Source organism: Uloborus diversus, chromosome 9 (genome assembly GCF_026930045.1).
Source record: "Uloborus diversus isolate 005 chromosome 9, Udiv.v.3.1, whole genome shotgun sequence".
Lineage (NCBI taxonomy): Eukaryota > Metazoa > Arthropoda > Arachnida > Araneae > Uloboridae > Uloborus > Uloborus diversus.
Window position 1 is genome coordinate 126,794,567 of NC_072739.1, and position 23,504 is coordinate 126,818,070.

At 31.8% G+C, this 23,504-nt stretch overlaps 2 protein-coding genes across 2 annotated transcripts in view; one reads left to right on the forward strand and one right to left on the reverse strand.

Moving 5' to 3' along the window:
- The window catches only part of LOC129230478 (mRNA (2'-O-methyladenosine-N(6)-)-methyltransferase-like), a 141,363-nt gene extending 120,404 nt beyond the window's left edge, over positions 1–20,959 (reverse strand). The window contains exons 1-3 of the mRNA XM_054864880.1: positions 20,745–20,959; positions 15,303–15,471; positions 210–454 (exon numbers count right to left, since the gene is read on the reverse strand). Of these exons, the coding sequence (XP_054720855.1) occupies positions 210–454; positions 15,303–15,456 (399 nt within the window). The 5' untranslated portion in view covers positions 15,457–15,471; positions 20,745–20,959. The remainder of the gene's footprint in view (positions 1–209; positions 455–15,302; positions 15,472–20,744) is intronic.
- A 626-nt stretch (positions 20,960–21,585) lies between these two features.
- LOC129229381 (DDB1- and CUL4-associated factor 11-like) overlaps positions 21,586–23,504 on the forward strand; it is a 59,185-nt gene continuing 57,266 nt past the window's right edge. Inside the window, exon 1 of the mRNA XM_054863674.1 lies at positions 21,586–21,803. Within this exon, the coding sequence (XP_054719649.1) occupies positions 21,673–21,803 (131 nt within the window). The 5' untranslated portion in view covers positions 21,586–21,672. The remainder of the gene's footprint in view (positions 21,804–23,504) is intronic.

The window sequence follows — 23,504 nt, forward strand, 5'->3', positions numbered from 1 at the left end:
CAGAACAAAATACTACCTCTGCAGCAATTCTTGTAGTTTTAAACAGAATAAATTTTTTATTTAGTGTCCTTTTTTGTGACTACCTAACCTGAAAGAGTTGACGGAAATCCGCCAAAAGATTGAAAACTTATGAGCTATACATGACAACAAACATGTAGCTATATTTAAACGAGATACACTAAACCACGGAAACTATCACTGATACATACAAATCCCAGTCTTGGCATTTCCCACAGAGATTCATTCGTAACCTTGTTGAAGAAATACGGCCGGTTCTCTCGCCTGCTCCAGAATTTGCGCCATCCAGCGAGCAGCAATTCTTGGGGGAGATCATGAACAGGATCGTAGCTATTTGGAGATTGCAGTCCTCCTTGAGGAGAGGGAGATGAGGCAGCAGCACTAGGCATTTCAGCTGGGACGGAATTGTGCCGGCGAAGGACAGGTGATGGAATCACTAAAAGAGAAAATTCGCAGATTTTATGCAACTTGGTTAAAAGTCAAATATGATATAAACAGTATTCAAAACTATTCATGCACTATTCATCAGAAAAGGGGGTGCCATTGCCTTCGAAGAGGTTGGACTTCTGCCTGTTTGGACCACGGGAGGTATTTTATTTCCCTCCTAATACCCACAGGGTGATCCTGTGGAGGCACTGTGGTCCCACAGGATCATACCCACTGACCAGATTGCCTGAAACTTCACCAGTGAACTCATTGCTATTAAAGCGGCTCTTTCTTATTGTCTCTCTTCCCCTACTCCTAAAAACCAAATGGAAGAAATTGTGATCTTTTCCGACTCAAAATCAGCACTCGAAGCCATACGCAACGGTGTGACAAGACTGACGCAAGAAATTAATTTTCTTCTCCACACACTCATCATAACTTGTGTTCTCCAGTGGATCCCCGGTCATGTCGGAATCGAGGGAAATGAGTGTACAAATGCCCTAGCAAAGGAAGCACGTAACCAAGATCAACCTCTAACAGCCACCTTCACAGACGGGTCATTCCATACAGATTCAACGGATGAGTGCGCTCGACCATTTTTAATTTTTTTAAAACTCATATCCCAAAAAGATGCACATGAATGATGTTTAAAACCACTTATATTTTTTCTCTAACCGTAATCCTTGATTTTTTAGAGTCATCAAAAGTTGCTTTCGCAGTCAAAAATGGGACTTTTAGACCTTTGCATTTTGGCTAAAATTTATTTGAATTACATTTATGGCAGTTAATTTTACACTTTGATGTTAAAGTGCATAAGATGATTGTCTTACATGCTGAGTTACGTGGCTGTAACTTAATAATTAAAATAATGGCAACAGGATAAAGTTCAAGGTCAAATGCAAAATTTTTACTCATTTCAAAGGGGGATAACTCGCGTAGGGGACGGAAACACAAAATGAAATACGGCAAAAACTAATCACTGGAACCATGCTAATAAGAATATGTAACTGTTGCTGTGTGTTTGCTTACCCTTTATTGGTTACAGCCCCCTCAAAGATCAGAAAAACGACAAAAATGACATTTTTAGATCCCTGTAAACCAAAAGGGGATGGAATTAAAAATAAAATTTCTTGGCCAATTGAATATTCCATTCAAGTACTATACATGTTATATACATTGTTTTGTGTACTTAGTTTGTAAAAAAGATACAAATCTTTGAAATTGAGCAATTTTGCTAGTTAATTTACGCACTAAAACAGAAATGAAAAGTGTGAAAACTTCATTGTACTTTCTTAAATGGCCTATATAATATATTATACTAGAAAAACATATTTTAATTTAAAAAAAAACTATTTTAAATTGATAACTTAGAAATATTTGGACATGAATGAGTAGTTCATACTTGATTGACAGCTTAAGTAGTTAATTTATAGACTATCTACACACACAAATTTTCAATACACAAACATATGCTCTGTACATTAACATATCTAAATTGCCTTAAACATGTGCAAAAACATTATGCATACAAAATTTAAATTTTAAAAAGTGCGTTTTTTATTTCTTGTTTAAGTGTAGTTTTGAAACCTAGTAGTCTTATAGTTGTAATGGTGACTCAAGTATATGGCATTTTGGAATGCTTTACCAAGGCACGTTCATAATTTGATACTTTGAAAATGTACTAGGAGCAAGACAATGACAGGGGTTCTAAATTTAGTGATTAACATAAGCTGCATAATAACTTTTTTGACAATAATGGGCATTTCCTTTTTATAATCTTTTTAGTAACACACTATTCCTCATACCAATTGCTAGGGGACAATAATTTTACAGAGATAATATGTAACTACGGTGGCATAAAGCAGTGATTAAATGTTGTACAGTCAACGCTCATTATAACGGCCACACATTATAAAGACCTAAAGACCGTCACATTATAACGACCAGTGGTAGAAGTCCCAACTTTGTAACTATAAACTCTATGTTAATTTGCTTTCGTTATAACGACCGTTCTGTATCGTCTAATCCAATACAGCGACCGAATCAGCGGACGCTATTTCTTGTGTTCTTTCCAATAAAACAAATTTGTAGCTTAAAATGACATTGATTATTGTTTACGGACATCTGCCTGAAGTTTTCAATGTCAAATCCCACTTTAAGAGGGGGTGGGGGAGGGATTACCATTCAGCACAGCTAGCACAGAAAAAATAATGGGAGGAAAATTCGAGAAAATTCCAGATTCCTAAGAAAAGGGAGTTGATAGATGTATTGGTAGTTTGGTGTTTGAATCTACTATTTTTAAAGATTTGGGGTTCTCGGGGGACTTTTAAATGTTTCTTTGGAAAGCAAGAGAAACATAATTTATCACCTATATCTGAAACAGAAAATAATGTTTTGCAAAAATCATGTCTGCTAAAAAGGCAGACCTCGGTTTCTGGTTTTATCTTCAGAAATTGTTGTGGTAGTAGTAGCAGATCTGAAAGTGTGTAACATTTTCCTCCCTATATTTTCTACTTTAAAACTTGTTTAATATTTTGTCATAATATTTTGCACACTACTTTTCTAAAAATTCCTATGATAAAAAACATTTGGGCATTTACTTTGGCATGCATGATGACGGTGTACATTTTTTAAATTTATACCTCTTATAACGACCACTCGTTATAAAGACCTTTTTCTCTGGGACGGAGACGGTCGTTATATCGAGCGTCGACTGTATTGGGAATCTTATTTGCAGAGTCAAACCTTTCTTGCAGCATTTTTTCAGCTAGTTTTATACACTGAATGCTCACAAGGATACATGCCATGTTTAGTAGCAAAAATGCAGAAGGTATGCATTTCTGTAGGAATTAAAATGTGACTTCTAGTTGTTCTGTGCAAGCTAGTCTTAGTAGTACAGTCAAACCCCGCTATAACAAACCCTCAACTGACCGACTTGAGAGATCGCTATAGCCGAGGGTTCGCTACATCCGATTTTTAAAAAAAGTCTAAATTCACTCAATTATTTCCATAATGGACATCCTAATCACACAATGTTTCTATCAGTAGTTAGGTTCACAAAAAGTGAAATGTATTATTTACATTGTACTCAATAAAAAGCAAACTATAAAAATTTACTTTTTCTATGAAAAAAATTCTACAGCATGGACGAAGGATGTTATTTTAGGTTGCAAGCATTTTGACTTTAAACGCATTTCACCACTTTTTTAGTCAGCTATTGGAAACAAATCTGCAACATGTTTCAGTTGCAAAAAAAAAAGTTGAAAACATTGACAGTTGCCTTCGGAGCTGAAATTGGAGGTTCGGCATCTCCTATTTCTTCATCAATATCAGAAGATGAGTTCACAGTGAAATTGTTCTTGTGAAAGGTTTTTGCATAGATCAGAAAATACTGAAGCACATGAAGCCAGAAAACTTCTTTGCACATGTTTAAAGTCATAAATTCTGTCCAATAAAATTTGTTTGAAGTGTATCCACTTTTTAGGTCAGGAAGGTTTACAAATGAAAGGATTTCTTTCTTACTTTTTGCACCAAATGTTGAAAAGCTTGAAATTTTTGAAAATTTTGGTTCACTATAGCCAATTTTCGAACAATTGGGGATCGTTACAAGCGTTTGAAATTGCATTAATGACATAGGACTTCAGTTCGGACCATTCAAAAGGATCGCTACAACCGGGGGATCGCTATATCCTGGGTTCACTATAGCGGGGTTTGACTGTATCAGTTTTTTTTATGGTTCTTCTGATTCTGTTACAATGTCCATTACCGTGTGATATTGCATAGAAATGCCATTCAGCTCTCAAGTTGACATCCGTTTCGTGACTACATAAATTTAGAAAGTTCTTTTTATTTTTGTTGTGTATTTGAGTAAAGTATTTCAGTACGCTAGACGCTGTGTCACCACCAGAACTATAGTACTACTGTCTGAGTTCATTTTTTTAAAACAACACTGAAGCAAGAAATGAAAAACGCACCTTTTTTTCCTTTCATCTATGTAGATAATGCTTTTGCACGTGTTTAGGCAAGTTACATAAGTTAATGTACAGAGCATATGTTTGTATGTATTGAAAATTTGTGTGTGTAGATAGTAGGGCTCGACCGATGGCATTTTTTGGCCGATGGGCCGATGCCGATTGTTCAAAGATGGCCGATGGCCGATTGTTTTCCTCCAAATGGTCGATTGCCGATGGCCGATGGCCGATGCCGTTGGCAAAAAAAGAAAAAAAATCAAACAGAACTAAATTAATAAGATTATCAGGGATTTAAAGGATCGTTTTTTCATTTCACTTTACTTCCTTTCTACGAATAAGGAATGGTATAATCGCAAAAAAAAAAAAAAGATTTTTTTTTTTGAAACATAAATGCTAAAATATTTGTTCTATTAACTTTCAAATGATTCCTTTAAGCAAATTTTTCATTTGTCTGTAAAATTAATCATATGCTTTGTAATTTTATTTCGTGCATAAGTTGTAAATATTCATGAAATTAGCCAAAATTCGACCTTTTGGCCTTTTTTGATATGGGTAATTTTTTATGCTCCCAGTTTTACCTTTTTTGCCAATAGTGTACTTTGTACAGATTTTTACTGGGAATGCGTTTATAGCTTATTATATTAACAGCCCAGAATTCACCGTGAATTCCACCCCTTCCTTATAATCGGAGAGCTAGTGGCACATTTTGAGAAGGTACTTTAGGCAAGTTAAAAATAAGAAAATTGTTACTGGGAATGCGTTTATAGCTTATTATATTAACAGCCCAGAATTCACCGTGAATTCCACCCCTTCCTTATAATCGGAGAGCTGGTGGCACATTTTGAGAAGGTACTTTAGGCAAGTTAAAAATAAGAAAATTGTTACTGAATAAAAATATAATAAGAAAATTGTCATAATAGGAATATTTTTGTACTTATTTAAAATTTATGAATGGAAAAGTTTGCATTTTTCATAAAAGCTATAATAGTGAAATACATTTTGCTGAAAAAAGAAGTAGTCATGAAAAGAGCGAGGTTCTTAAAACGCAGCTACAATTAAAAAAAACTCAATATTTACACCAAGTTAATAACCGAAATAAATATACTACTGGATCTGATGTTTGCTAACATAATATTGAACAATTTGATTGTTTAATCTTTTATGAAGCTTTACAAACAAGATCAAATTAAATTTTTAAATTTAGCAATAATTTTCTGAAATTTAAAAAAAAATGCATAATAGAAAATCCTTGAAACTTTTCTATAAAAAACGAAAATAACTTATTCATTGATTTTATATAAATACATAAAAATCGTTACTTACAACAGAAAAAAAATCGATTGCTACTAATGATGCAAAAAATAAGGCGCATTGCGAAATATAGGTGAAACAAGTATGAGAAATACGGAAAATGACATTTCTTGACCAAAATAAATAATCGCAATAAATATTTAAGAAATGCTTGAAATGACGAGGGAGGGTTTGGGGGGGGGGGGGGTCACCCTCTGATTTTGGAGTAACTCACACTTCGGCCCTAACTTCGGCCTCATTTTTTTAGTACAGAACCGCTACCACCAACGCCTCGGAAGAGTTTCTGAATCTACTTCAGCACTTCTGAAGAAAAAATTCAAAAGTCCCTTTGATTTTCTAATTATGTCACCATTCAAAACGTCTTTAATCAATTTCTTACATTAATGCTCTAAATTCTTTCTAAAAAATAGATAAAGTTTGAAAAAAAAATCTAATTTTATGAATGGAGTTAATTTAAGGAACTCAGAAGTACAACTAGAGTTTAATTTCAGAAATTGAGGTAGTAGGAGGAGGGGCACGCAAGTAGTCTCGGAAATTCAAAAAATAGTCGTAAAAAATCGAGTTCAAAATAATCATAAAAATGGAGCAGAAAAAATCTTTTTAAACTTGCACCCGAGTTTGTTTTGATGTGCAGTGGCGGATTTAAAATATAGCAAATGTTGCAATTGCACGAGAGGTCCCATAACTATAGGGACACCGTAGGAGTTACAAAAATGCTTATGATAAATGTTTTACAACTTTTGTGATAGAGAAATGGGGCCCCAAAATGTATTTCGACGGGCCCCAAACTTGTAACTCCGCCGAAGCGATACAGAAAAGAATGCATTACTGTGATTCATATTACAAATATTGGAAAATTAAAAATTACCGTCGGTTCAACGGAATCTAACAAAATGACACAAAAACCAAATCGCCATCTCATATTTGTTTCCATGGTTTCCAATGCGGCAATGTATCACCAAATGATCGTTAGTCTGAGACACTATATTGGTTTTACATTGAAATAAGTAATTAGTAGCTACAAAAAATGAGTAAACCGGCTTTTCAGAACACCCGATCGAAAACAAAAAGGGAAGTGCACAACTGGAACGTACGCACACCCCACATGCGAAAACTTAACCTTTTACAGCTTACCATCTTTGAGTTATGACTTATGAGAGATACAGTCGAACCCGCTTAATGGAATATCGTATAATAGAATACCCCGCTTAATGTAATAAACTTACAATGTACTACACCGTTGAGATGTGTTACTTTTATCCCGGATAATAGAATATACCGCTTATTAGAATAAATTTTTCCTGGCAAATTGCCTATTCTATTAAGCGGACTCGACTGTATATACGTACATCCAACTTCAAGAAACAACGCAATAATTAACTTGTTTGGTACCTGAATGTAGTATTAAAAACTCTTTCAGGGGTAACTAAAATAAAAATTCATACTGAAATTTAAGTAAACAATTTTAAACTCCCAAAAACTCCCAAAAATCAAAAACTCCCTTTACTTTGTATTAAAAAGTAAAATAGCAAAGGTTAAAAAAAAAAAAAAACATCGGCCTATTCCATCGGCTTTTTGATGTATTTTAAGGCAGATGGGCCGATGTTTCCTGCAAGTTAGCATCGGCCGCCGATGCTGATGCCGATGGCTAAATTGTTGAACCATCGGCGCCGATGCATCGGCCAGGCCGATGCATCGGTCGAGTCCTAGTAGATAGTCTACAAATTAACTACTTAAGCTGTCAATCATGTATGAACTACTCATTTATGTGCAAATATTTCTAAGTTATCAAATTAAAATAATTATTTTTATACTTAAAATATCTTTTTCCAGTATAATATATTACATAGAGCACACTATACGTAATTTTAGAAAGTGCAATGAAGTTTTCACTTTTATTTCTGTTTTAGAGTGTGAATTAACTAGCAACATTGCTCAATTTCAAAGAGCTGTATCTTTTTTAAAAACCAAATACACAAAACAATATATATAACATGTATTGTACTTGAATGGAATATTCAATTGGCCAAGAAATTTCATTTTTGATTCCATCCCCTTTTGGTTTACAGGGGTCTAAAAATGTCATTTTTCTCAATTTTCTGATCTTTGAGGGGCTGTAGTTTATAAAGGGTAAACAAACACACAATTACAGCTATATTTTCTCATTAGTGTGACTCCAGTGATTAGCTTTTGCCATATTTCACTTTTTATTTTTATCCCCTAAGCAAGTTATGACATTTTGAAATGAGTAAAAATTTTACATTTGACCTTGAACTTTGGCCTGCTGCCATTATTTTAATTATTAGTTACAGCTACATAACTCAGTGTGTGAGACTATTATCCTATGTACTTTAACATCAAAATGTAAAATGTTCTGCCATGATTGTTATTCAATTAGATTTGGGCCAAAATGCAAAGGTCTAAAAGTCCCATTTTTGACTACGAAAATGACTTTTGATGACCTCTAAAAAATCAAGGGATAAGGTTAGAGAAAAAACAAAAGTGGTTTTAAACATCATTCATATGCATCTTTTTGGGATATGAGTTTCAAAAAAATTAAAAATCGTCGAGCGCACGCATCCGTTGAATCTGTATGGAATGACCCAGACGTGAATGCTGTTGCCAGGCGAAGGATCTACGATTTTTCAGTAAGGCAACAATCCCTGACCTTCACTGCTCAAGAAACCTCTCCTCTACAATAGATAGGCTATGCACTGGACATTTCAAGGACATGAAGATATTACCAACTAATAATAAATCCTATCCCATCTGCATTCTGCAAGCACTGCCCCCATTTACAACTCACCCCGGATCATGTTTTTAATTGTCAGGCCATTATTCGCTCCCTCCTCCAACTTGGAGCACCACCAAATGAAATCCTGTACAGCCATCGGGTTCCAGAATTAGCAGATCTTGTTATCAAGACTTTTGGAGACATCTAAACCTTTCGCACTCTGCACATCATCAGACACGACAACAACATCAGTGTTAGAAAAAAGCAGTTCTTATTTTTGCTTTGACACGTACATTTCCAACCAAAAGTCACAAATTTGACCCTTGAAGTTTTGGATCACACTGAAGCTTTTCTTTCTCTATTCATTGTGATGACCCTTGATTGGCCGAAACAATAAATTTGTATAATTAATTTTTGAATGCAATGTTGGCCTTAAAAAATATTGTTGAAAAATTGTTTCTAAAAAATTGTACATTATTTTAGAAACATGCTTTTGGCAGTGTATAACATACAGCAATGCATTTAATTAAAAAAAAAATTATATTTGGACACATATGTTGGATTAATTAAAATAACCTAGATTGCTGGTTTTTACTCCTAGAAACTTACACTAGGCACCATCACAGCGGCGGATCCACGGGGACAATTAGGGCAGTCGCTCCCCAAAGGGTTTGTAATTTTGAAACCTTTTCGGAGAAGACTACCAAACTCTCTCCCCTCCCCCCCACACATCATAAAAAATCGCCTACAACTATATTTTTACGACTCTAAATCCAAAAAGTTTCTAGGCGAGAGTCCCTGAACCCCTATCTCCAATGTCAGCGAAGATCGTCAAAAGTTTTGAATTTTTGAAGCTTTAATTTCCAAAAATGGCCAGAATCGCCATTTTTTTTATTGAAAATGTCGTTAAAGAGAGCCTTTAATTTCGTTTTTAGAACTTCAATTCCGAAAAAATTTTGGGGGCAGATCAGGGTTGGCCGGATTGGACACAATTGGTTTTTTTTCAAAAAAACCCATTTAAAAAGCCTATTATTTAGCCCACTTTTGGTTTTTTTTAAAATTTTCTGAGAAGTTTAAAAAAAAATAATTAAAATACTTTCACAATTTAAACTTCTTTTTTATTTGATCTTCACCACGACAATTTACATAAAAAATGAATTTTTAACTTTAACAGCATTAAAAAAATACTTCAAAGACTATAAAAAAATATATTTAACTTTTTTCTTTAACTGGTCAATAACTCACTCAACTTATCTTGACTAAGTCCTGTCCCGTCTGATTTTCTCAATATTTGTAGATTGTACAGGGAAACTACTCCAATTAAAAGGCTTTCATGTGAATTATTTTCTGCAAACCAACCCATCACAAATCTCAAATAAACAAGGTATATTTTTTAGAAATTAACAGGTTTTACAAACGATGGGACAGAAAACAGAATATCATATGCAGTATTTTCATTATCTTACGAAAAAGTTCAATATTTGTTACTCTATTTACAGAAATAGAAAAACAGGTAGTGATGTGGATCGGGTAAATACCCAGGGGGTAGGTAAATATTTTTTGGGTATTTACCTGGGTAAATACCCAAAATCTGGGTATTTTACAAAAAAATGCAAAAAGTGAATGGGAAATTTTTTAAAAAATCTTAATATGAAATAATCGGTAAAACTGATGCATACATATGTATTACACATTTCATAATATTTTTTATTGAAAGACTAGATGAAATTATAAAAGAAACATATCGTGAACCGAAGAATCTTTCTTTTCAATGTCATAATTGGAGAAGTATAAGCAATTCAATGATGAACTTCAGGATTTCAAAATCACAATCTAGGTTAGTCATATCCAAAATGAAAAAAAAAAAGAAGCGTGAGGGATGTTTGGAAGAATAAACTGAGAAGTTATTAAGACTATGATGTTATTTATTTATTTTATTACTGTTTAAGTGATAACGTGACAAATATAGAAACAGTTTTCACATTAATAAGCAAAAAAATAAATAAATAAATAAATCAAAATATTGTTTTCTGTTGTCTTGCTCATTTGCATTTGCTCCCCGGTACTTCATGATGAAAATTTATTCAAACTATTTTTATTGACATTTCGCTACATTTTGATGTCATGCAGGGACATATTACTAGGTTATAAAAGACTAGGACCTTAAAAAATTGGTGTTTGCTTTTTTTTGTAACCAGTTAAGCTTTACTTTTTACAGAATGACTTTTTATATCTGAAATTTGGCTATCAACATTGAATGGGCATATCCAACACATTTAATGTGAATATCATATTAGATTGCGAAGTTGTTTCACACAATAATTCTTTAAATATGTGATCAAAATACAATTTTTGAGCAAAAATTTATTGTTTTGCATATGGTTGGTTATCCCTTTAAGACCTGAAATATTTTCTTGAGAGCACATGCAAGCAAAGGTTTTCTTGTCTCATAAAGCCTGGAAAGATACTAGTGCCGTCATCTGTCGAGAAAATGGATAATACTAACCAGCACGATCGTCCGATTCCGGCGTTTGTTACATATGGGCAATTCCATGGTGTCGGACGTAAAAAATGAAGAAAAATTTCTCAGTTTTAATTCCATTTATCAAATATAAACTGTTCCAAAATGATCAAATTTATTTACAAGATACTTACTACACCCCACTGAATAAAAAAATCATGTTAGTTTTTCAAAATAGATCCCTAAAGTATAAATCAGGGTTGGGTTTTGGACTGTCCAAAACTGGTTTAAGACAGGACAGGTGGTTTTTACCGGCCAAAACTGTCTAAAACTGTGAAAAAGTGTCCGAAACTGTCTTAAACTGTCCAAAACTATGCTAAAGCTAAAGGGGTGTAATCTAATCAATTTGTATGTACTACAATATTTGTAATGCGTAAATATAAATATTAATGAGGTTTAATTATACTGAGTCTTTGATAATACTTTTCTCCAAAATGTTTATTTAATCAATATTTTACTTAAAATAAAATGCCAATAACTCTATCACTTAAAAACTTCCTTTTGTAACAGGTGATAGAGCCATGAAATTAAATTCACATTGCTACCAAGACAACTAATATCAGTTCCATTTATAACTTAAAGAAATGTTATTAAATTGTACAATAATTTTTAAAAAGCTTCATTTTTTAATGGATTTTGCAAATAAATTTTGCGTAATGTTTTAATGAAAATTATTTTTTAAATCATAGATTAAAGAACAAGAAATTAATGATTAAATACAGCTTATATTTTAAAACTTATGCTATTCTTTTTTTAGTTCATATTTTTAATATAAAACATTCTGTAACTATAAAAAATTGTCATTTATTGCATTTAAGTCAATTATTGCACTATGTTTTAAACACTTTCTTTCGACACATGCATAAATGTCAAAAAATTTGGTTTATGGAAACAAAAAAGAGAAAAAACTCATGCATACAAATTGAAATATTTAATGAAGAATTTAATTTCTACGTAACTAGATTAAAATTTGCTGTATATATAAGCTATATATTTATACTTGAATGTTCACATTAAATAAATATATTAAATAGTCAAAAAAAAAATTTTTTTTTGACACATTTTGTTCTGTTTTTGATATTTTCACACAGAATATGGCTTTTCAAAAAATAATTTTGAACACTTTTGGACACAAGGGTTTTGAACCGGATGGTAAAAACCTTGTCAACCCTGCTTTCATTTGCACACATGTACAAGCATAAGTAAATTTGGTTACCATTATGAAAAAATAATAATAGTAATAATAATAATAATTAATAAATAAATAAAATAAACTCATGCATACAAATATAAATCAAGAATTCAACTTCTGTAACAAGATTAAAATCAGTGGCATAAATAAGTTGTATGTTCACATTGAATAAATGTTCAACATAAAACTTTATTTTGATGCATTTTATTCTGTTTTTGATGTTTTCTCACAAAATACAATTTCTGTAAAAATATAATTTTGGACAGTTGGTGTCAGACGTAAACACACAAATAGTAAAATTGATGGTTCACTTAAAAATTATTAAAAGTCTGTGAATTGGCTTACATTTTAATTTTAAAAACAGCATAATTCTAAAGTTCACTTATGATTGAAGCATATATTAGTTTTCAAATGATATTATAAGGAATAAAATTATTTTAAAAATATTTTTTGCTTGGTGTCGGACGTAAATTTTCGGTGTCGGACGTAAATTGTTCATATTGGATGTAAACTATTGCTCTTAAATGTAAATACATAACAATGATTACAGTTATAAATATGTAAATTATAGGTTACATATACTGAAACAAAATTTACCAAATAAATTCAAAAGTAGGGTTGATTGGGGGAAGTGGGACATTGGGGTAAGTGGGTCACCCCCCAAAAACTGAAATATCCATATGGTTTTTATACTTTTTTACATTGATCATGTCATGGTTCATCATAGTGATTATTTTTGCATATATTTGGGTTAAGTGGAATTCTTTTCTAGGTCAGAGAACTTAGTCAAAAAAGAAAATCTGAACAATATTTTTTGGAGAGTTTAAGCAGCATTTTTCAAAGAAGTGTTTCCCGGTTAGCATTTATTTTTTAATGATCATTAAACATTCATGTACAGTTTAACTTAAAGTGTATACTGCAGTCAGAATTTTTGAGTAAAATATTATTAAAAACTGTTTAAGAGTAGGAGCCTCACTTACCCCGTAAAATTTTGCTATAAGGCGTCCCCACACTATGGGGTAAGTAGTCCCCCCCCCCCCTAACAGAGAGGATTTGAAAATCAAAAGCAACTTTGATGAAATATTTGTATTATTGAAATACAAGACAACTATGCTGACTTAGTAGGAATTGATAGTTCAGCTACAAAAGCTGGTGATTAGTTATTTGTGAAACTTACATGAAAGAAAACCATCAAGATTTATATGGGTTGAATGTTGATAATGGTTCTTCCTTAGCCAACTTTACATAGACGCAGTCATTTAGTGTTTCTAATTTCTTTTTACACTTCTAGTTTTGGCAAATTTGCCAAAATTGATCTTAATCAACTGTATTACGTTCATCCAACACATCTTTTCTCAAAAGGGGTCCTACTTACCCCTATCAACCCTAAATGTATATGCAATAAATTCACTAAGTTGTTTTTTTATGCATGTTTTACTTTAACTTTGAAATTAAAGGCAAAAAAAGGAGAAACACACTTGAAAACATATGTTATTTAAAGGAATGTAACAGTGTCGGACGTAAAAATTTTTTTACGTCCAACACCTAGATTTTAGTAAAAAAAATTCATTTGTTACAAAATGAAAATGAATTACATCAAAGAGATTGAAATTCTTACTTTGTACCCAAAAATACATGTATGTAGCTTTAAAATTATTGACTTAACATAATTAACTGCGCATTCTGGTGTCAGACGTAAAACACTTCATGTACCCCAAGAGGAATTTTTTTACAAATCAAAATGAATTATATTTTGACGCATTTTTGCAACATCACCAGCAACACTCTGTATCTTTAAATAGTTATTCATCTCAATTCATAATATTAGCATGTATTTTTTGGAAAAAACAGAATTTCTTCGAGAGTCCAAATATGGTTTGAAAATACTCAAGATGTTGACCTTGGTTTAACCTGCTGTAACTTATTTATAACGGAAGTGATCAAATTTTAGACAGGCATTTCAAAATATACAACTCTTTATCTTTAAAACGACACCTCAGTTGTTTACATATTTTAATTTTGAAAATTTGATCATCTGGTTGACCTTATCATGGAATTGCCCATATAATGATCTAGGAAGCTAAAATTTGAATGATGTTCGACCTGCACGATCGTGCAATCTGGGGCTTAAAGGGTTATACATAGTGGAATACATACTGAAAAGTATTTTAGTTGAATATAAATTTTTGAAATAAATACCTGGGTATTTACCCAGGTATATACCCTGGGTATTTACCCCTAAAAATAAATACCCAGGTATTTTACATCACTAAAAACAGGCAACATAAAATTCAAAGAGATGTCTTGATTAAGCTGGAATTCAGTAAAAAAGGATTTTAACTACTTGAGGTTCAACAGTAGTTTTGCACAACAAAATGAAAAAAGTGAAATGCAAAAAAAAAAAAAAAGAAAAAAAATGTAGTAATTAAAAACGAACAATAGGTTTTATTACTTGAGAAGTATTTTTGCCTTAACTGTTGGTAATCATGGAAACTAAAAAATATGAAACTTCATCATTCTTGCGTTTCGTTGTCTTTTATACTTTTCTTCAGAAAACGCTGAATTTTAACTAGTTTTCCAGCTTTTTTTACCCTAATATAATTTTTGCGCTTTGTTCATATACTTACGCTACAATATGCTACAGGTACCCCGCATTTTCCCTAAAAAAAGACAAAAAAAACACATTTCTTTTAAAAAACCCAGCTTTAGTTTGCATTTTTCTGGGTTTTATTTAAAATAACCCAAAAAACCCTGGGTCCATGGGCTTTTTTAAAAAAAACTGGGTTTTTGCCAACCCTGGGGCAGAGCCCCTGATCCTGAGCCCTTCCCCTAACATCAATGAAGATCCACTAACATCGGGTTTTTGAAGCTTCAATATCGAAAAGTTATTATCCCATTACGATCGCTACCCGTAATTAAGATGAAGAGAAACTTTTTTCAATTTAAATACATGTTTGCATTATTCATCTTTATTTTTAACAACATACATGTTCAATATTTCAAAAATGGCTCCTAGCCTTTTTTTTTTTTTTTTTTTTTTGACACCTGGAAAACTTAACTCAGGGGCCAAGATTTAAATTCTTTTCTCAAACACTGAATGAAACCCAGGAAGAAAGCAAGATAACATACCTGGTTTTATATCTGCAGGTGAAGATTCTAGCCAATCAGCATGACTAACATCACTGAATTTATGTTCATCAAGATCCAACATTCGACTAGTACTAAGGGTATGTATTTCTTCTTCATCCAGAGAGTGATTTCTTGTGACAGGAATTGTGGTCATGTTTTCAGACTACACCTGTTGAAATGAAAAAGATAATTTTTCACCATTTTTTATTTTTCATCTGTATTAAAAATTGGTTAACATTTTTATTTTCTAACTGTTTTAAACATTGATTGACGTAAAATAATTAGCAAATATAAACTTTTCAACAACATTTAGTTGAATAAACATTTAAATAGCAAGTTTACATAACATCAGTTAAAAAATGATGCAAACAACAGTTTCTCTTTTAGGGGGTTCCTTTTTGAGGGCCTCTTTTCACCCATTACAACTCTCCAGTTCACGACACATACACAAGTAGAACAAGGAACTGTCCAGGATTTTTCACAGGCTTCTGTTTTATTAATTTAAAATATGTATAATAATTGTGTGCTTTATCAAAATTTAAACCAAAGCAATAAATTAATATGGATTAGTTTTCTGATTTGCCAACTAATTTATTTTTAAAAAAAGTTGAAATGTCCAATTTGGTCAATTGAAATTTTGTGAAAGGTCGGTTTGGGCTAAACTGAATTTTTGTGAAAGATCCCTCTAAAGTTATTGGAATTTCTTGAAGGATTTGTGTAGGGATTCAAGTTTCTTCTGGCCACGTAGCTAGCAAAAAGTTATTGAATCTTTGTTGGATCTTGCTGAAGCATTGACAGTGTCTAAAGTACAGAGTTGTGGTTTTGGCCGGATAAAATTAATTTTGGTCATGCCAATTGGTAAAAAAATGGTTAAAACCGCCGAAAAATGGATTTAACCATCATAGAGCTGACCGAAACTGTATTGTATAAAAGCTCACTCTAATATGTGTACATATAGTTTTCATGCATTATGTTGCATTTTAATGCATAATTAAAAGAAATAGGTTGTGTATTTATCATAATTGAAATAATTTAAAAAACTGATTTATTGATTTAAATGCATCTTTTCTTATATTAACATTAAATATTGTTCACAACAAAGACAAAGTATACCCGTTTATTATGAACACTAAAAGATTTGCCAGGGGTCTGGTCAGAGGAAATTTGGGTCCGTTAACGGACTTTTCACAAAAATCTGATCAACCAAAACGAACCCTTCACAAAATTCTGATAAACAAAAACGGATCTTCCACAAATTGTTTATTGGAAGAGCAAATCTCAAATCAAAATAACGCAGCATGTTTGAAACCTTTTTTAAAGTTATATTAGAGGTATCAACTTATACAAAATCTACTAGTTTTGCAAAAGAAAAAAAAAAAGGTGCTCTTGTGATGCTCCTGCAAGTGATAAATAACTACTAAGACCTAATAAATGCTTGTTGTTGGTTTCTATGAAAGAAATTAACAGCTGAAAGTCAGTTTGGTTTATACTTTTGCTTGTATGTTTTATGCAGTGTTGTTGTTGCAAACTTCTCTGAAAAAGTCAGTCGTAAGCATTTTTCTCCAGCTCATGATTTAATAAACAATAATATACAGCGAAATGAACTTAGGACTGCAAAGGATAGTAGGGATGGGGTGAAATGTGATCGCTTTAGATAGGGTCACCAACTTTAAATTTATGGTCACTTAGCATCATCTGGTGGGTGTGATGTTTAACCCTTATGCCGTTATTTTGTTATTTTGGGAGAAAGTTATATGGGGTTGATTTTTCGATGCTAAAAAGGATAATTAATTTTAAATAAACTCTTTTATTTATTTATTTTTTTTTTTAGATGCCTACATTTTGAAAAGCAATCTTCTTACATTCGATATGAGAATCGTACTTTATTCTTTTTTCAAGCTATCTTCGCTTTATTAGGATGCAAATAAGTGAAAAGTCTTTTTATTTTTGTATTTATGTACGTGTATTTATGTACGCGTATTTTGTATTTATTTTTTGTACGCTTATTTTAAGTTTTTATAAAGAGGAATTCCATTTTCTTTTATGAGTCAAAAAATTAAATGCTGAATCGATGGTTTATTTTTTATTTATTTATTTATTTTGATTCAACTGTGTACAGACATTAATGAAATGTTTATCATAGGACTCTAAAGTGCAATTCTGAAATACTTTTATCAGAAATATTTATTTTACAAGCCGTTTTTATACTTTTGATGCTTTCACTTTGAGGATTGCGATCTCTTTGCATCCGCTATGGGAATCTGATTTTTCAAATTTTCGATGTTTAGTACGCTTTGTTAAGAGGTAAACAATTAAAATATTTTTTATTTTTGTAAAAATCATGGAGTTTATAAGTTTTAAACGAAATTCTATGCTTTTTAACAATGTCTTGGTTCAAAAAGTTAAATGCTGAACCCCTGCCTGAATTTCTTTATTACAATTATTTTAAATACTATACATATAACTTTTCTAGTATAATTTAACATAATGTAGAATGGTAAATAAATTTTGATACTTGAGGGTTACCCATCTCCCAGAGTTTAATGCCGCCCTCCCATACCCCAATACTCGAAACACACTCAAGAATGATATTCTCAACAGAAAACAGGGAAAACACTCAACATTAAGTGTCAATGATGCAGTTTGCGCCACCTCAAAATTCAAAAATTTTGTTTTTACAAAAAAAAAAAAAAAAAAATGCAAAATTTGATTTTTCACAAAATTAATTGATTTTTCACAAAAATAATTGATTATTCACAAAAAACGGACCCTGTGAAAAATCCTGGACAGACCCCTGTTTGCAATATAAACTAACAGCTATTTTTCACAAAACTTGTAACATGTATTCAATGTATTAAAAATTAAGTAATATACTTCAATTAAAACTGAAATTTACTTTGTAAATATTTATCCTATGATGTGACTAATCTTCTGGAACATGTCGCAATTTATTGCTTGCATAGGGAGTAAAATTAACTTTTTACTTAATTAATGAATAATGACTGGTTATGGGATTGATCTTTCATATTTCTTTTAATTATGTACTCATTTATTTTGATTTTAAACTTTATTCTTTCTTATAGTTATGTCCAACTGCCAAAACTGATTTTAGCCTAGATGGTTTTATCCATGGTTAAAAACACTGCTGACCAAAACTCTTATAATCCTGTGTATAGTATATTCTTCAATATAAATATTCTTTTAAATTGTTGCAATGTTGCATATAGAATTATGAAACAATATTTAGACAATATATGTATGCAACATTTTCTCTTGATTTAACATGTAATCCAGTACATACTTAATTACATATTATAAGGAGGAAAAAAAAACATGTATTGACATTATGTTTTTAAACTCCCCTATAGGATAGGTCTACAAATAACTTTGCTGAAAGTTGAGACTTAATAAGAAGGATATATTGCACTAACGAAAATAAAACTTTTTTACATTGTTGAAAAAAGTACTAGAATTCTTATTATTATTTTGTTTCTTTACACAATACTTGCCGAAGTAATTTTCATTAAAAATGGTTAATAAAACTGAAGACTACAATCATTCTTCTATAAAAGAAAATAATCATTTCTGAACCCCTCCAGCCATCCTTTTGTTGTTAATTGGTTAGGTATAAAATCACATTCATTTCTGCAAAGGGGAAAGAAAAATAACACCATTTCGCAACTTGATATTTGTTCATTTTAAAATGCTGAAGACAATAATAATTCTAATTGAGCTTTTGTTTGTTGAAAAGCGTCCAAAGAGGCGGACGATCCTATCCCGTCTCCCCGTTATTCCGAGGAGACAAAAGTTTGTTTCTTTTCGTCGGGGGGAGGTGGTGCCCTCTTCCGTGGGTGGAACAGAACTGAACATCCTCCGCCCCCGAAAGTCAGGAGTCAATTATTCAGGTAGAACTGATACCTGAGATATGGATCGAGTTATATCTCCTTTAGAAGTTCTTATTGTCACCACTCGTATACGCTCGTCAGGACCAGGGAAGACCCTTTGAACTCTGCCTAAACATAGTATCTTAATGGTATTTTTATGTGTTATCGATGTCACATGTCCTGTGTAACAATAGCACCTTTTTTTTTGGCTAGTACGATAAACTTCTGATCGCAGTCCTTGGTTTGGCTGAACCCCCTTTCTTACATTTCATTCACCATTAGCATTTTATTGTAGTTGTCTGGTATCATTTTGGCACCCGCTTTATGTTTACCTTATCATTTTAGTATTGTACTAAACACAGAGTGCATTGAGAAAAAATATGAAGCTATTTTATAGTATAGATCTTACTGTTTATTGCATTGATTGGCAGGTCGTGAAATGGGCAAAGATGGATCGTATTATCAGCTTTTTTTTTTCTTTTAACAGATAACAGTATGCAGCCTGTAGATTTCAATCCAGAAATACAGCAAAAATTTGCCAATGCAAAAAACTAATTTTTCCAAAAATTCTCAATTTTTAGCAATGAGCTCGTGGTTTGTTTACAAACGATCTGGACAAGGATTGAGTCGAGCTCAAATCTCAAACATTTGTGTGTGACATTCTTTTATATATTTAAATTATTTTTCAATATTTCTGCAAGATATTTGTAGCACTTTGACCTCTTGCCTTATGATATAATGAATAAACTAAGAATTGTGATATTTGAACAGTTTAACTTGCTTATAAACACAACATTAGAGTTTGTTTACATTCAAGGATATTCCTAAAGCCCACTGTCATGCTAGTACTATCATCTATTTTGATTTTACAAATATGATTTTTTAAGGGTATAAAATTTTAAACAAACACTTATTTATTCCCCTTCGAGGAAGGGGGAGGGGGGATAAATGTTTGTAAACAAATCAAATTTAATGTAAGAAGTTTTAAACCCAAAGATTCTTTTTTTTCTTTTTGAAAGAAATAACAAATGTTTTTCATTTGTTGTAGCTAAATCTCACTTTGTCTTCCTCCATCATATTTATTACATAGCAATTTTAAAACTTAAAACTTTTTACATTAAGGTAAAAAATAATATTAATGGGAAAAAAAGAATCCATTTGAAAAAAAGCAAAAAAACAAATATATTCAATCAAAAAAAATTTTAACGGAAAAGCTGTGAGATAAAATAACAAATGCATTAACTCCAAATCGTTATACCAGTTATTATTCAATGCTGTGGATCAAATTCAAAGATACAGAACCATAATAATGATTTTTCTTACATCAAAAACCCAGAAATTAATGAAAATAATAGGATACTTATACTAAAGGATATTCGAAGTACATATTCACAGAAAAATAAAAGGATTAGTGCATTTAAATATTTAAATGCCACAGAAAATACAATAAGGAAAATCGAACAAAAAGGAATTAAAAAACAAGAATGTGCAGCATAAATTCTAAGAAAATTCATATTATCATAATCATCCCAACTTTGCTTACGAATAACATATTTACCGATGAATTCACAACTCTGCAAGCTTTGACAGTTCAGACAACAAGGATGATGTCCAAAAAAGTTGAAGAATTAGGAATATGCACTCAGAATATAAGAACATTATTTGTCATTAAAATGTCAATTAGTCACATTTCAACCGAACTTTCAATCAGCAAATGATGTATTTTTGTCTCAGATCCGATCTAATGACAACATTTAGTAGAATGTACACAAACGCACGTGCAATGACGACATTTATTCAAAAGTTTCCGGGGTTTTCTGAAGTAATTCCGCATTTTACACTTAAGTATGACTGCCTCAAACTATATTGCAAGTAAACATCACTTTTCCAAGCACATTTTAAAGATCCTCAGTTATTTCATTCATGATCAATCCAGCTCGAAAACGACTAGACCTCCCTTTAGATGCGCCATTTGCCTCGTTAAACAATGGTTGTATCACGTGACCATTAGCTATTCTGGTTACCGCTGTCAACCGCTGTTATTAGTGACATTTTTCATTTTTACAGAATAACAGACTGTCAGAAAACACAAACAACAAATATAGCAAAGTACTTCACTAATTTTATCGGTTTAGCTGCTTAATGTTGTTGAAATTACTGTGTACAAGAAATGCATTTTAATCCTTTTAACAATCTCAACTTCTATTCGTCGAAAAACAAAAATGTAGTTTAAATGTTATTTTTCTAGTTTATTAAAATACCTACATTTTTATATTAATCCTACAGCTACGACAAACCCATTTTATTTCTCTCTTTTATGATTGTTTGTGTGTTTATTTTTTTCTTCTTTTTTTCTGCTGGACTGCTATTCTTACGTCCATACTTATTGTAATGTCAACAAAACTGGTAAAGAGGCATGGTACGTTCTTAGGATAGGAATTTACAGCGTTTAGAACTTAATTTGTTGTGCATGTCTTACCAACTGCATGGGATCTTATTTGTTTCATGATCAAAGAATGACAGACCGACTAGAAAATGACAGCGATGCTTTTGACAGAGACTCGGACAGCGATCGTGATAGAGATATTGCTACAATTTTGCAATATTTAATTCGAAGGTAAACTTACGTTCAGTCTATTTAGCATTAAAAAATAAACAGGAAAATAAAATAAAATAGTGCATTACTTGTCTCTAAAATCCTATGAAAGTAAAAACTGTTGATATTTTTTGATTATGTTTTTGTTGATTATTGTAATCTTTTCAGCGTTTGATGCGTATTACACTTGTAAATGGAGGGGGGGGGGGAAAGAAAACTTTTAATTGCAACAGCAGATGGGAAATTATGTTGTTACACATGGCATTTTCATGATTTTTCCAAAAGAATTGGAATTCATTTTGGTGTTTTTTTTGAAAATATTAATAACATAGAGTTTATATCTTTAAAACCTATACATTTCACATTCATGTAAGAAAAATACAATTAATTTTACCAGTGCTTTAGAAAGATTCATATAATAATCGCCTTTGGTTGCTCTAGTTTCCTGAAAAAGACATTAGGTTGGGAAAAAAAAAAAACAAATACCTTTGTATAAAAGAAAATATTGCGACCTTAAGTCTGCAGACCCTATGTTTTGGGATTTCCAGGAATCCTTTTTTCAATGCAAATGGTGGGTGCCCACCTCCCTAAGAGCAAGGGGTGGGCCCCCAAAATATCACAGACCACCCCCCTCAAAAAATGAAAATTTTCATCAAAACGCCCCCGCCCCCTAAAAATTTTAATGCTTCAGTCTGCGCCATGACCCTCCCTAAGTGGACACCCCTGCAAAAGAGATGAGTTTACTGATAAAAAGAAATCCGATAAAGATCGGATTTGTTTGGATGTCTTTTTAATGGTTTATATCAAAGAGTTAACTAAGGAATTGTGCTATTGTGTTGATACCCTTCAATTCAAAGCCAATGAGTTATCTAAATGTAGTATTTTTTGCACTGACTTTCGATTTTAATATTACTTGTATATAGATAACAAGAGTGATTTTATACAATTAAAATTTTCTTTGTAAGGGTTTTTAAAATGTTTAAAAATTTTGTTTTGTGATGAATTAAAAACTATTAAATGGAGTAGTCTACTTAATTGATCCCTTTGGAAGATGCATGTGCACCTTGTGCCCCTCCTAGAAATGAAAACAGTCGGAAAAAAAACGTAAAATTTCCGAAAAAATGGAAAAAAACCAATTTTTTCCAAAGGGGTTAATTTCTACTCCGGAAAAATTGAAAAAAATGAATTTTTTCAACTTTTCAGGAAGTTTTAATTGAAATTTTCCGCTAAACGTGATTAGAAATTTCTCATACTTAAAGGCTGATGCCACCCCCTCCTTGTATGTTAAAATATAGCCTAACTTTTTTAATGCAAGTTGTTGCATAATAATATAATTTGCATATAGATCAAGAAACTACTTTTTGCAAAAAAAAAAGGCAATATCCTTACAGGGCAAGCAATTTTCCATATAACTTTATTAAAAATGAATAAATTAACAAAACACAAAAATAAAAATATGACAAGACCTTTAGCAATCAATAAATTAATTGGTTTCACACTGCTGCCTTTTGAAGTAATACAGAGGTGCAATTGCTTATTGAAATTTTCATTCACGACCTTTTATCAATCCTATTTCCTATAAAGCAATTGGTTTAGAGAGTCCAAACTTATGTTTAGTTTAGGGGAGACCTTTGACTCTAAAATAGATTATACCGTGTAATAAATGGGATTGAGGTCTAGTAAGTAGAGTGGCTACTCTAAAGACGATATCATGTCAAAAAC